General features: G+C 43.5%; 1 protein-coding gene across 6 annotated transcripts in view; it reads left to right on the plus strand.

Annotated features, from left to right (window-relative positions):
• SLC4A4 (solute carrier family 4 member 4) overlaps positions 1 to 13,523 on the plus strand; it is a 346,035-nt gene that overhangs the window by 36,761 nt on the left and 295,751 nt on the right. For 3 of the 6 annotated variants that reach the window (XM_078068751.1, XM_078068750.1, XM_078068748.1), the window contains one exon: positions 10,194 to 10,267. In XM_078068751.1, coding sequence (XP_077924877.1) covers positions 10,195 to 10,267 — 73 coding nt within the window. In that variant the 5' untranslated portion in view covers position 10,194. Of the gene's footprint in view, positions 1 to 5,753; positions 6,098 to 9,627; positions 9,844 to 10,193; positions 10,268 to 13,523 lie in introns of those variants that run through there. The other 3 variants (XM_036108816.2, XM_036108817.2, XM_078068749.1) reach the window with 2 other exon arrangements.

Here is a 13,523-nt window from a genome sequence, read left to right on the forward strand (position 1 = left end):
ATAGTTAAAATTATTCTTTTCTTTTTTCTTTTTAAAAGATTTTATTTATTTATTTGACACAGAGAGACACAGTGAGAGAGGGAACACGAGCAGGGGGAGTGGGAGAGGGAGAAGCAGGCTTCCCACTGAGCAGGGAGCCCGATGCGGGGCTCGATCCCAGGACCCTGGGATCATGACCTGAGCCAAAGGCAGATGCTCAACGACTGAGCCACCCAGCACCCCTAGTTAAAATTATTCTTAAAAAATACCTTAATTCACCCACAGACATAACATCTTTCAGGGAACACAACATAGCCATTTTCCCCTTCTAGTTTTGGAACAAATCACTGTTTTCTTTAGTTGAATACTAGACCATGTAATTGGAAGTTTGCTTGGGTATGTTGTTTGAAAAATACATTTAGGACCTTTAAACTTAGAGCTGCATTTAGTACTAAACATGTATCTATCTTCATTGTACCCATTCCTCACTGGTTGGTTCATTCATTCCTTCATTCGATCATTCATCAACGTTTAAAGCGCACTTAGTATGTGTAGCAGCTGTGCTTTACACTGGACTTAGAAAGACCATGGAAAGATGATACCTGCTCTCAAAGAGTTCGTAATGTGGTGGGGATGACATGTCCAAGTGTAGTCGCGTGAGCTTAAGTGGTAGTGACAGTGCAGTGTCGTACGTGCTGTATGAGAAGCAGACATGTTCTGGGGGTGGGTGGAGAACAGAGGAAACAGTGTGTACACAGTGGCTTGGTAGCCTCTTCAGGGAATGGTGTGGCATGGGGGATGACAGGAGCTAAGTGTGGAAAGCTCGTGACAAGCCTTAAATTCCATGTTGAGCAGTTTGGACTTCATCCTCAATGTAATGAAGAACCATTGAATGATTTTTAAAAGGAGAATGATACCAAATGGTGCTTTATAAATGGCTGGGTTACAGGAGAGTGGGTTTAGAGCCAGGAGACGAGTTAGACCTGTGGGTGGGAGGGCAGGTCGGAAGCCAGCCATCACACACTCGCTTCTAAGCCTGAACATGCTGGAACATCCCTTAACTAACAGCTGTCTTGCAGGATGGGTTTCTAGCTATAGATATTCCTTTTCGCCGCCATTACCCTGTGGGTTCTCTTTCTTCTCTTGGCTCTGCCATCTTTATTCTGCAGCTGGTTGGGCTCTGGCTTCTGGCTGAAGACTTGGCAGTGGTGAGGAGGAAGGGAGAGAGGATAGACATGTCCACCGCTGCCCATCTGGTTTCTCACATGGAGCATCCCCAGCCTTTTCACCTTCCTGAACCTTCTCTTAGGACCTCTCTGATCTTCACAGCAGAGCACATAAAAAGGGCAGTTGACAGTGAAAAGAATTGAGAAGGGAGCCTTCTTTCCCTGCCCCCAACAGTAAAAACTGAGGAAATTTTCAAAGGGCAAGGTGCTGAATGTCTGCATTTAGAGGAAGGAGACCGCTCTGTTCTTCAAGTGGAACTCCGGTCAGAAGCAGCACATAGTGGTTGTGGAAGCATGTGGAAAGGCCCACTAAAAAAAATAAAGAGGGTGTGGCTGTGGGGTGTAAATCAGGGGTGTAAATCGGGAGTGTTTTGAGGGGGTTGTGCAAGTTGTCCCCTTTCTCGTCCTTAATGCCCTGTCCAGTTATTTCTCCTTTCATCGGCCCCTTGCCCTGAACCTCCACACCTTTCCTCACCCCATAATTCCTGTGTCCACTGTGCCACCAGCTCTCTTCTTGTCCTTTGTTGCTGGGTCTGCTGCAGCCTTTCAGAGCGATGGAGAGAGGAGTTGGGGCCTTTTGGCAATGAGCGGCAGTTTATCTCTGGCCTCCCCTGTTGACACTCCCGTGCGTTTGCTCAGAGAGACCAAATGAAGGCCTTTGGGTCTGTGGGACTGTTAATTTCTCTAATACTGTCTGGGCCCTAGGGACCTTAGGATTTAGATTCAACTAAAATTAATTGCATTTATTTACTCCAGGAACTTATTTAATACCCTAATACTTATTTAACACTTATGAAGTGTTTTTAAGTTCATTTTAAAGGACACTGAAGTGGGACGGAAACTGACTTTCCAAGGTTACACTGTTACCACAGAGCGCGTGTGGGATTTGTGCTGTTTTGCCTGCTTCTGCGTACGCGTAGGTGGGTCAGCTTTAGTGTGTGACCATCATGTAAAATAATGTTCCTAAGGGAATTTTTTTTAAAAAGCAGATGATATTGTTATTGAAATATTTTGACATTGTTATTGAAATATTTATAGATGCACATGCATATTTGAGAAATAATACAAAGAGATTGCTTGTACACTTGGCCAGTTTTTCCGGATGTTAACATTTTATGAAACTTCAGTACAATATCACCAATCAAGACATTGGCAGTGATATGATCCATTGAACTTACTCAGATTTCCTCAGTTTTACTTATCCTCATTTTTCTTTTTTTTTAGATTTATTTATTTTATCTTTTTTTTTTAAGATTTTATTTATTTATTTGACAGAGAGAGAGCACAAGTAGGCAGAGTGGCTGGCAGAGGGAGAGGGAGAAGTAGGCTCTCCGCTGAGCAGGGAGCTGGACGTGGGGCTCCATCCCAGGACCCCAGGATCGTGACCTGAGCCAAAGGCAGCCGCTTAACTGACTGAGCCACCCAGGTGCCCCTTGATTTATTTATTTATTTTAGAGGGAGTGAAAGAGAGAGAGTGAGAGTGAATGCAAGGGGAGGAGGGGCAGAAGGAGAGAGAGAATCTCAAGCAGACTGCCCCCTGAGCCGGGAGCCTGACTCGGGGCTTGATCTTAGGACACTGAGATCATGACCTGAGCCGAAATCAAGAGCTGGGCGCTCAACTGACTGAGCCATCCAGGCGCTCAACTGACTGAGCCACCCCGGCGTCCCACTTATCCTCATTTTTTTGTGTGTTTGTGTGTATTAAGTTTTGTATAATTTTATCACTGGGTAGATTCATGTATCCATTACCACAGGTAAGATAATGAAAAGAGCCAGTTCCATAGGATCCCTCATGTTGCATTTTTATAACCACAAACACCCTCCTGTACCCCCAATTTCTACCCCTGACCACCTTAATCTGTCCTTCATATCTAGAATTTTGTCATTTCAAAAAACACTACATCAAAAACTAATGATGTGTACTATATGTTGGCTAATTGAACATAAATAAAATAAAAAATGTTACATAAATGGAATCATACAATATATAACCTTTTGGGATTAGCTTTTTCCACTCAGCATGATCCCTTGGAGATTCACTTAACTTGTTTTGTGCATTGATAGTTCGTTCCTCTTATTGCTAAGCGGTACTCCATGGTATGGATGTACCATACTTTGTTTAATCATTCACCTGTTGAAAGATGCCTGGGCTCATTCTCTCATTTCAGCTTTTGGCTATGCCAAATGAAGCTGCTGTGAACCTTAGTGGACAGGTTTTTGTGTGAACATAAGTTTTCATGTCTCTGGGATAAGTGCCCAAGAGTACAAATGAACTTTGAATGCAGTTCATAAATCCACAATTATGTCTGGCGTGATCCTGCTCAGGATTACATTTTCACCTTTTATCCAGTCCGCCGTCTGATTGCGTGTGGGGCTGTCACCCATTTCGCCCTGGCCCTGGGCCTGTGTAAATTTCCAGGCTGATTAGGGCACTCCTGAGCTCCGCGGAGGGCTTTTGCTTTGCCTTGTTGCGGGCCGATCTCTGGCAGTCGCTTCTCGCCATTAGTCGTGCCTGTCAGGTATGCCACGCTGGTGTCTCTTTCCCCCAACATGCGTGTCCAGAGCTCCAGCCGTGTCCGCTGTGAAGCCAGCCACTGCGTTCTTGTCTCCTCCCCCCTGGGGAGTGAAAGGCCCTGGAGAGACCCGCTGAAGTTGGGAAAGGAACCCTACTGGCTTTTCCTCTGCCCTTGCCTTCCTCTTCCCTGTAGTGAGCACATGTTGCCAAAAGGTGGCAGTGCTCTTTGCCGCCGCCGGGATGGCTCACCCATGTCGCCTGTGCTTTGGAGACTTGATACTGTGCTTTAATTGTATGTTGAAAGGGTGGAAAGTGGATTTTCCCCAACAACAAAGGCACCAATAAAACGCTGTGCAGTTAAAAAAATTTGAAAGAAGACATCATGTTTATAAATGATTTGTAATGAAAATGCTTCCCCCCTTCTTAGAAATGACTTGCATAGGGAATAGGATTCAGAGATGTGTGTATGAGTGTATAATTTTAGATGTCAGTACTGATTGTTGCTTTCTGTGTGGCTCCTGAAAAAGACCTGTGAAAATGCTGAGTTTTGCCTTCCCTCTGTTCTAAGACCGGCAAAGTAGGAGGGACAGCCTGCTTCTGAGCTCTGAGACTTGAGATTGAGACCTCTTAGTCCTTAAGTAAAGGCCCTCATGCATGCTGCAGATACGCTTTCCATGGCAGCAATGGCTAAAAATAATAAAACTCCTTACCTCCTGGTATCTGTCTTCTCCCCTGTATGCATCACTTTGGTGTATGTGAGGGCATGTGTGTAAGGAAAGCTGCTGTAAAGTGAGAGATTATGGGGTTCATTGGATCTTGTAAACAGATCAAACTAGTGAGGATGAAGTGGGGTGGGTTAAAATAGTTTAGGTTAACTAGTGCACTTGAAGCTGCATGAGCAGAAAGAACCAGCCTTGTCACACTGGGGTATGGACATGTAAACACTGGAGCTGTTCTGCTCCCCAGGATGCCATCCCTTGGTGTCCTTTTGAAAGTAGTCAGAATGACGTACTGTATGGTGACTAACATAACATAATAAAAAATAAATAAATAAAATATTCCCAGAAAGGCCCGGTGTGGAGGGTGCGAGTGAGCTGGCTTTAGCATGGGGGCTGCGAGCCCCGCAGTGGATCCCTGACGCACGGGCCCGTGTGCGCAGGTTGGAGGATCTGTTTTCTACTCCTCCGGGTCTGAGTGCGGCTGCTGCCACACCCCAGCAGCTCACGACCTGACCAGGCGACAGACAGGTAGCTCCACGTTAAGCAGCGGCCTTCTTGCTGGTGCATCCTTGGCACAAGTCTTGGGTTAAGAGGAGAATTGCTCTGTATAAAGTTAGAGCCCTGAAAGCAGATGCTGTTACTATAGAGACAGCGAACCGCTGCGGCGGGAGGCCGAGCAGGAGGGATGGCAGCAGGGCCCTGGGAGGGCAAGTGAGGCGAATCCAGAGGCTAGCACCCCCGAGGACCTTCAGCCTTCAGCCGCACAGTGACGCTCAGGCTTGCGTTCTGAAACTTGTGTGCTGGCGGCCCGCCACGTGCTGACTGGCTGAGTGGCAGCTGCTTGCGCCCGCGGACTCGCTGGTGAGCACGTTGGCAGTTGGCGAGAGCTCCGCGGGTGGGAGCTCGGGAGGGTGGAATGTAGATGGGTGCCCAAGGCCCCATGGCTGACAGTTTCTCACAAATGTTTCTCGGGCCGGGCTTAAGTCACCCTTACAGGCCTGCTCCATGATTGGGACCGGCTGGTGAAAGCTGGTGGTTTGGCAGCAGATTTGACATGTGTTACGGTTAAATCATTTCAGTGGCCCCGGAATAACGGAGAGTGAGAGAAACCCCGCGGTGGGTGTGGACCTGGGAGGAAGGGGTCTGACTGGTACGGTCAGAGGCCCTGTTGAAGGCGGGCAGCATTGGCCCCGTGTGGATTTGTGTCCCGACTGCTATGACCCTTATCCCCGTGATACTGGTGAGAAGCTTCCAAATCTCTTCTGAACTTTGCCTCATGCTGGCCAGGGAGCTGTTTAGAAGCATGCTCCTTCCCTCCTTTGTTTTCAGCAGAGGCGGCTTGGGTGAAAGGAACACTTTACGAACGGATTTGGGGGCCTGATGAGGGATTAGATGAGTTAATTTCTTCCTACGGATAGAAGGGAAAACCGGTTGGGTCAGACGGTCATGTCAAAAGATATCTCTGTCTGACTAATAATAGCCAGCAACTGCCGAGAGGCTTTTAGGAGGGGAAGACAAACCCAAATAATCGACGTTTGTTAGTATGAAGATGGAAAAAAAAGTTGTAAAATCCCTGTTGTTGGTGCAGAAGCCCAGATGCACTTGCTCATGAGGACGAGAGGGCTGCTCTGGGGACAAAGGCCACCGTGGACACGCAGGTTTTTATATTTTCAGTTGACGGCATTCTTTCTTTTTCCGCTTCCTACAGGGAAGAGGCTGCTTGCAGATGCTCTGCATTGTCCATCAGAAAGAACTAGGTTTCTGATTACTTGCTATGTATAGTCTTGGAGGGAATGTGAAATATGTATCAAAGAGCCAAGGAATGCACCCATCATTATTCTCACTAACTCAGATGGTGCACGGGACAGTGCTTTAGTCGGCTGGATGGTTCCTCAGCCTAGGAAGAGGGCTCTAGCCATTAACATTTCTTTGGTCTCCTTTCATTGTTACCGATTTTCCTCCTTTACTTCTGCTTCAGTTGTTTGTTGCATGCAATTTTAGGAAGGGCTTAGGTGCAAAGGCTAATAAACATTTTATTTAGGAAATGTGTAAAAAAAAGTCCATAAAAGACTTTAGGATTGGCTTGATTGTGGTTGGGTGCAGAAATGATGTTCTATAGGAAATTGTGTTGGATTCTGTAGGTTGATAAGACAGGAAAGGGTTTGTGCCGAGGAGCAATGTGGGTGAACCTACTGTTTGCTTTCCAAGGGGGAGACGGTACTGTTGATGTGTGCGCAGTCGCCCAGGCCTCCAGGATTTTGTTGTGCTTCTGAGGTCTTTAAAAATAAGTTTCCCCATTAAGCTGTCATCCTTATCTGTGTCTACGAATGCTGTGTTGCTGATGACTTCTTTGCCCTCTGAACGGCCTCTGGACCGGCTCTCCCAGATGGCTAGGGGAGGTCTTCGAGAAGGCAGACGTGATTACATCAGAGCCCCTGTCTGTCCCGCTCATCACTATGTCTCCAGTGCCTAGCAGTATGCCTGGCACCTCGTGGGTACTCAGTCCATATTTACTGAGTGAACGAGGGGATGAGGGAAGGAAAGAGAAAAGGACTTGATCGAATGAATGCCCTCTGTGTGTCTAGCACCGTGTTTGATATGTTTCACGTGCCTCGGTCATTGTCACCAATGGCCTCCATATTGCCAGGCTGAATTTTTACCTGTCTCCATCCTTCTCAGCCTCTTCGTAGCCGTACTTCCTTGACATCACTTTTTTCTGGTTTTTCTTTTGCCTCTGACTTCTTTTGTTCCTCTGCTCTGCTTATAAATGTTAACATGCTCCAGGACTTGGTCTTAGGTCTACACCTCAGTTTCTGCCTTTTCTTCCTGGATGAACTCCTCTAGTAATGGCTACAGATTACCAGTTTGTATATTGATTCTCCAGCCCTAGGTTCCCAAGTTCCAGACTTGGACCTTTAGTTGTACACCTGACAGCTCTTTTTTCGTATATAATAAGAATCTCAACAACCATAAAGTGGCCAGAGAAGAATTGTTGGTTCCTTCCCCAAAACCTGTTTCTCCCACAGCCTTCCCTGGGTTCCTAAGATAGTTTCCTAGTTTCTTTGGTCTCCTGATCATCCACTTTTCACATAGCAGTCAGAGGGATTCTTTAAAAAGGTAAAACAGCTCAGGTCAGTTTCCATCTTAAAATCTTAACTGAAGTTAGTAATACTGTACTGTGTATTTCAAAGTTGCTAAGAGGGTAGATCTTAAAAGCTCTCAGCCCAAGAAAAAAATTTTCTAACTGTGTGGCGACAGATGTTAACTAAGCTTACTGTGGTGATCATTTCGCAATATACACAAAAATTGAATCATGTACATCTGAAACTAATATAATGTTGTATGTCAGTTTTACCTCAATAAAACAAGACAAAACACAAAACAAAACAAAATTCTTAAGTGGGTCCCCTAACACCTAAGATTTTGACCACTTACCATGGCCTGCCGGGGCCTGTTTCCTCCAGCATTGCCAGCTACCACTGACCTCTCTGCCCAGCCTCACTGACCTCATTTCCTTCCTGGAACATGCTCAACTTGTTCCAACCTTAGGGCCTTTGCACTTGCTGTTCCCTTTGCTTGGAACACTCTGCCCTCAGATCTTCAAATGCCTGGGTCCTCCCTATCATTTTTGTCTCTACTCTCTACTCAAGTGTCACCTCCTCTTCTGAACCATCATATGCCAAGTAACCCCTGCCTCATTTTATTTTGTGCAAAGCACTTAGTGCTATCTAAGAGTACCTTGTTCATCTATTTATTATTAGTTTCTTAAGAATTTTGTCTGTCTTCTTAATGAATGTATTCCCCCTCCCTCTGGGGATGCTTGGAACATAGAAGACACTAAATATCTGTTGAATTTGTAAATGTGTTGTATCATTCATCTTCATGGAAACCTGAGGCTCAGAGAGGCTGGTAAATGATTTGATTGCTCAAGTGTTCAAGGGATTTTCTTTTCTACTATATTCCCGATGGCTGATCTATATCCTATTTGCATTTAGTTTTGTATTTTTAGTTTGAGTATAGAGAAGGAAAAAGATATGTATCAGGATGAAATTGCATATAAGAGCCATATCCCTGAAAGAAGATATTCTGCAAGTGTCCAAAGGTAATGAGTTTCTCAATAGCATTGTCCAGCAGTAAAGGTTAGGGTAAAAAGAAAGAAGGAAAAAATAAAGGAAGGAGACTTACCTTTATTAAACATGTAGTAGGTGCAAAGCACAAAACCGGGTCTTTTCACGTATGTTACCTAATATGAATCTCAAAGCAGTCCTGCACTGTTGATACTGTTACCAAGGGGGTGGAAAAATTGAGGCTCAAAGAATTAAATACTTTGCTTCAGGTGATATATATATTCAGAGGTAGTGCTAGATTTTTTAAACCCAGGTCTACCTGATACCCAATTTCTGACTTTTTTACGCTCAGATGGTTGCTTTGCAAGATGGATATGCTCCTAAAATAGAAAAGAGGAAAATGTGAATTCAGTGCGTATCCACATAGATTATAACAGATATCTGAAGCACAAGAATAAGTTATACGGACAATATGGAACACAGACTTACAATATTCAGTGCCTGAGCATATAATTGGATGAATCGAATACAGAGTGAACATTTGGTTCTCTGGCAGAGCTTCTGTACGGTATGACATAGAGCAGCTGTCTCCAGAGAAAGTTCTTTGTTTCTAGACCGGTGTGACACAAGCCGCATTTGAGCAATTCGGGATTTTTTTCTGCCTTCTCTATAAATAGAGTTCATGGAATTCTGCATGTCAAAGTTAATGCAATGAAAAGAAGTCCCAGAATTTGGAACTAAACCTTAACTCATCCTGTAAAACTAAGAAACATGTTTGGCATCAGGAGGCCATAAAAACACTGTCATTACTCGGATGGATTCTGAGGTCTTATTTAGCATATGAAATTGCAGAGCAGATCCTATTATGTAAGGAGACAGGAGGACAGGATAATGTGGCTACAAACTGAAGAACTTTGTGCCCTTCAGGGAAGAGTTAACAGGACAGATATACATAGAGACGGGTGATAAGAATGTGGAAAATGAATGAATGGGTGGCATATAGATATGTGACTGTTGCTGAAGCCGGGTTGCTGGATAATCCTCAGATGTCAGATTTCCGTAAGGCCAACATGTGACTCAAAGCTTGCCACTCAACAGAGAGTACTGGGCTGTGCTGGTATTAAGAGGCTGGCTGGAAGCTGGGCTCCCACTGTGCACTAGCCTAACTCCCTGTCGTTTTCGTGTGTGGGTGGGTGTGCGTGTGTGTGTGTGTGTGTGTGTGTGTGTGTGAGGGTATACATTTTTATGCAGTGGGTGTTTAAAGAGCTAAGCACTGAAGCTGGATTTCCACAAACGATCATCACGAGCACTCCAGACAAACCAAACTTCCTCTCTTGGTATTTTTTTTTTTTCTTGCTTTCATCTTTTTCTTTTTTTTTTTTCCTTTTTGCGAATCCCAAAGGGAGAACCCCCAGCATCCAGCCTATAGGATTGAGATGATTTTCTCTCACCTGTCCATGTGGGTGCCCTCTCAAGGTTAGAACTGAAGCTATGTGGGACCGGCATATTCTCAAGCACCAGATGAGAGGAGCTGCGTGAAGGAGTAACAGACACCAGAGGAAGAGTGGCTCTGCCCTGTTAACATGAACACCAGCGTGCAGGTTAACCTGCCCAGAAGCTGGGCTGCTTCAAGTGGCTCGCTCCAGGAGAAGTCTGAGCATTCTTTTTTTCTTTTTTATTACTATAGGATGGAGGATGAAGCTGTCCTGGACAGAGGGGCTTCCTTCCTTAAGCATGTGTGTGATGAAGAAGAAGTAGAAGGTGAGCTTTATGGGTCTGGGGAAGTGTATATTCATATACCTATGTCTTTGTAGATACTAGCACTCATGCATTTCATATAGCTTATATTTTTGAAGTTAAAAACTGAAGCTTTTCTATGGGGTTTTATTAGTCTGCACATTTTGCTTCAACACAGAAAGTAATTTTAAGAACTTCACTGGACCATTAGAATCTGAATCAGTGTGGTCCTGCATGGTTAAAAAGGGGGGGAGGTGTCTTACCTTTGAAGCAGGTGCCTATGTTAGCCGTGCCTTTCTGTCAAAAAATAAATATTTTGCCAGTTAGTTACCACCTTGCGATGACTAATTCAAAGAAGCTGCTAGATTTATATAAATGTATTTGGCAGCATCTTCTAATATTCTTTCTTACAGCTTGCAGGGTAAAGAAACAGATGTTACAGAAGGAGAATGATATCACTGTTGCAGGAAAAATGGGTATAAACCGCGGTTATAAAGAGGGGTAATCATGGATGAGTTTCCATTAGGAAATGATGGACTTTTTTTTACTTGAAAAACCTCCAGGACCTCTTTTGTTAATGTTGCCCAGTGCCTGTTAAAAACCAAATAAGAGTTAAATTTTAGTTGGTGCTGTTATGCTTTCAGTGTGACCCTCTTCTCTTGTCTCTTGACTTATCAGTAATATGGGCATAATTCTATTTATTTGATAATGAGAAAACAGGGCTCAATTAATATTTATTATAAAGATATCACAGATATACAAGATATAATTAATACTTACAATGAGATTTAAAAAAATAATCAGAGTTGTGGACAATACTCATAAAGTTAAATGAAACTTGCAAGTGAACTGTGTCATATATTCTTCCTTTTAAAATCACCTGAGAGACAATTCACATGTGTTTTGGGAACTCTAGTCTGGTTGGTGCCATTTGGTAAACATTTAATGCTAATTCCAAAAACTTGGACCAGTGTGGGGGAGGGGTTGGAAGAAGGAAGGTGGGTATTGTGTGGTCCGGAGTGATTCTTCAACCAGACTGAACACCAGGTCCTGGGCACGTGATGCCTTCTTGTACCTCCTGGAATAGTCGGCATAGGGTGGCCATGATGATGTTTCTCATGTTTGCTTACTAAGTTTCTTCTGACCGTGTAGTCCCCTCACCCCCCACTGCCCTCCTTCCCTCATTTATGCTCTTGACTCTGACTAATAAGAATGTGATGCCTAAGTTTCTTAGGAAAAAGGAAACTACAGTATTTTCTTTCATATTGTTTTATGGGTTCCTTGCACTTTTACAACATGACTGTGGGAAAATGTCAAGTTAGTGCGAGCAAAATAGTAAAACTTGTGTCTTTAAGATTATTGTGCCCCTGGTGTTAAGTCTCCATGGTGGTGACTCTGTCACTGTCCCAGTGTCAAAGAGGAGATAAGGATCTTCAAGTCATAGCATATGAATGTAAGAAATATTGTAGGATTGAGTGAATATATACTTTTGGGACAATTAAAGTAGAAATACCAGTGAGAAAGCTTGGGAATGAGATGTACTCTTTGTGTGTGTGTGTATGTGCGTGTGTGTGTTTTCCTTGAGAATAATGTTCTAGCTAAGTTCACAGGAGATGTAAATCATTTCTTGAGTTTGTAAGGCCTGTAGGATTGACAGCACTCTACTGCGATAGGGTATTGTACATGGGGTTCTTAAGACTTTGACTAACAAGTTTATTTCCTAAAGTACTTCCCTTGATTTTCAAGCACAAAATTAAAATAACAATGTAATGAATAGCAGACAAATCTGTAGTCGAGTTTCTTTAAGAAAAAACAATAAGACAACAAAATATGGTAGAAACATCTGTAAAATTGTTTGGCTTTGTGATGATTAAACTTGCCACATGGATATTGTGTATTTTTGTATTCTGATAAGACTTCTGTTCTAAGATTATCTTTCATGTTGATTGGAAACGGAGCTGATTACACTTCTTTCGAGGCATGTTTAGCTAGTTGCCTGTTCCTGCATTTTAAGACCCTATAGGGTGGTTGCTTTGGTGTCATTATTTGGTCGAGAATGTCCAACAGTGCAGGCTCTTCTACAGTACAAGTCTTTTTTTTTTTTTTTAAGACAGAAAGCATGAGCAGGGGGAGGGGCAGAGGGAGAGCGAATCTCAAGCAGACTGCACGCTGAGCATGGAGCTGGACGTGGGGATCCATCTCAGGATCATGACCTGCACCAAAATCAAGAACCAGTCATGTAACCACCTGAGCCACTCAGGCGCCCCTACAGTACAGGTCTTGAAACTACAGTTAGGGACTATTTATTTCAAATTTAGTGCCCTCTTAGTTGACCCTCCCATTTTTCTCACCTGGCTTCATCTGGTGGAGGTGGATCACTTAGATTTTATAGTAACTCCAGGTGAAGTATAAAGAAGTTGAAATGGAAGGTTTATGGCTTAGTCGTGGTCTCAGTGGTTGAGAATGAAAACCATCAAGACCTCTAATAAGGATTCATAGTTTGAGCGGGAATGTTTTCCACAAGGACGTGCGTCCCTCTCATATTTTTAACTGCATAAAGAAGGGTGTGTTTAGAGGAAAGCAAATCATTATCTTGTTCTGAAGTAGTTGAGTTGCTGGTACATTCATGGCAGAAGTAAATGCTCCGCTTTTAAGGATCAGAATCCAAAGGGCAAGGAGCTGGAACACCTTTCATTTATATTATCAAATGTTTCCTTTTATCCAAGTAATTTCTCTTGCTTCTAGGATAAACATGGTTGAAGTATAATGCAGCACACTTGGCAAAAGAAAACTTAAAATTTTGTTTTTTGAAATAATTCGCACAAATAAGATATACTCCTGATAAGTGATTATGAGTGTGACTAAGGTCCAGTAGTAGCTGTAGTTACTTTGGAATGTTCATGCTCTTAAAATTCTTCTTAGGGTCCCTAAATTTGATAATCAGATTCAGCTCAGCCTGAAGGTGAGGAGAGCTAGATGCTCTCACACGGTTCCTTCTGCTGTAGTTCTCTGAAGGGGAGAGACTGAGACTTCCAACCACGCCCTCAATTCACCTGGTTCAACTTTACTCTCAGTGGGTGGCATGATGCTTAATCCATGGTCTAAAAACTCAATAGAAAGCCATCATCTGCAAAGCTCACTAAGAATAGAGTGAGTCAGAAGAGGAGTCATCTTCTGTTTAAATAATGAATTTATGTGGGATATATTTAAAGACCTAAACCTCATTTTCACATAATTTCCTTCATGTGCATTTGTGTTAATGATTTAAAGAGATCCTCTT

This window comes from Halichoerus grypus, chromosome 3 (assembly GCF_964656455.1).
Source record: "Halichoerus grypus chromosome 3, mHalGry1.hap1.1, whole genome shotgun sequence".
NCBI classification, from domain to species: Eukaryota; Metazoa; Chordata; class Mammalia; order Carnivora; family Phocidae; genus Halichoerus; species Halichoerus grypus.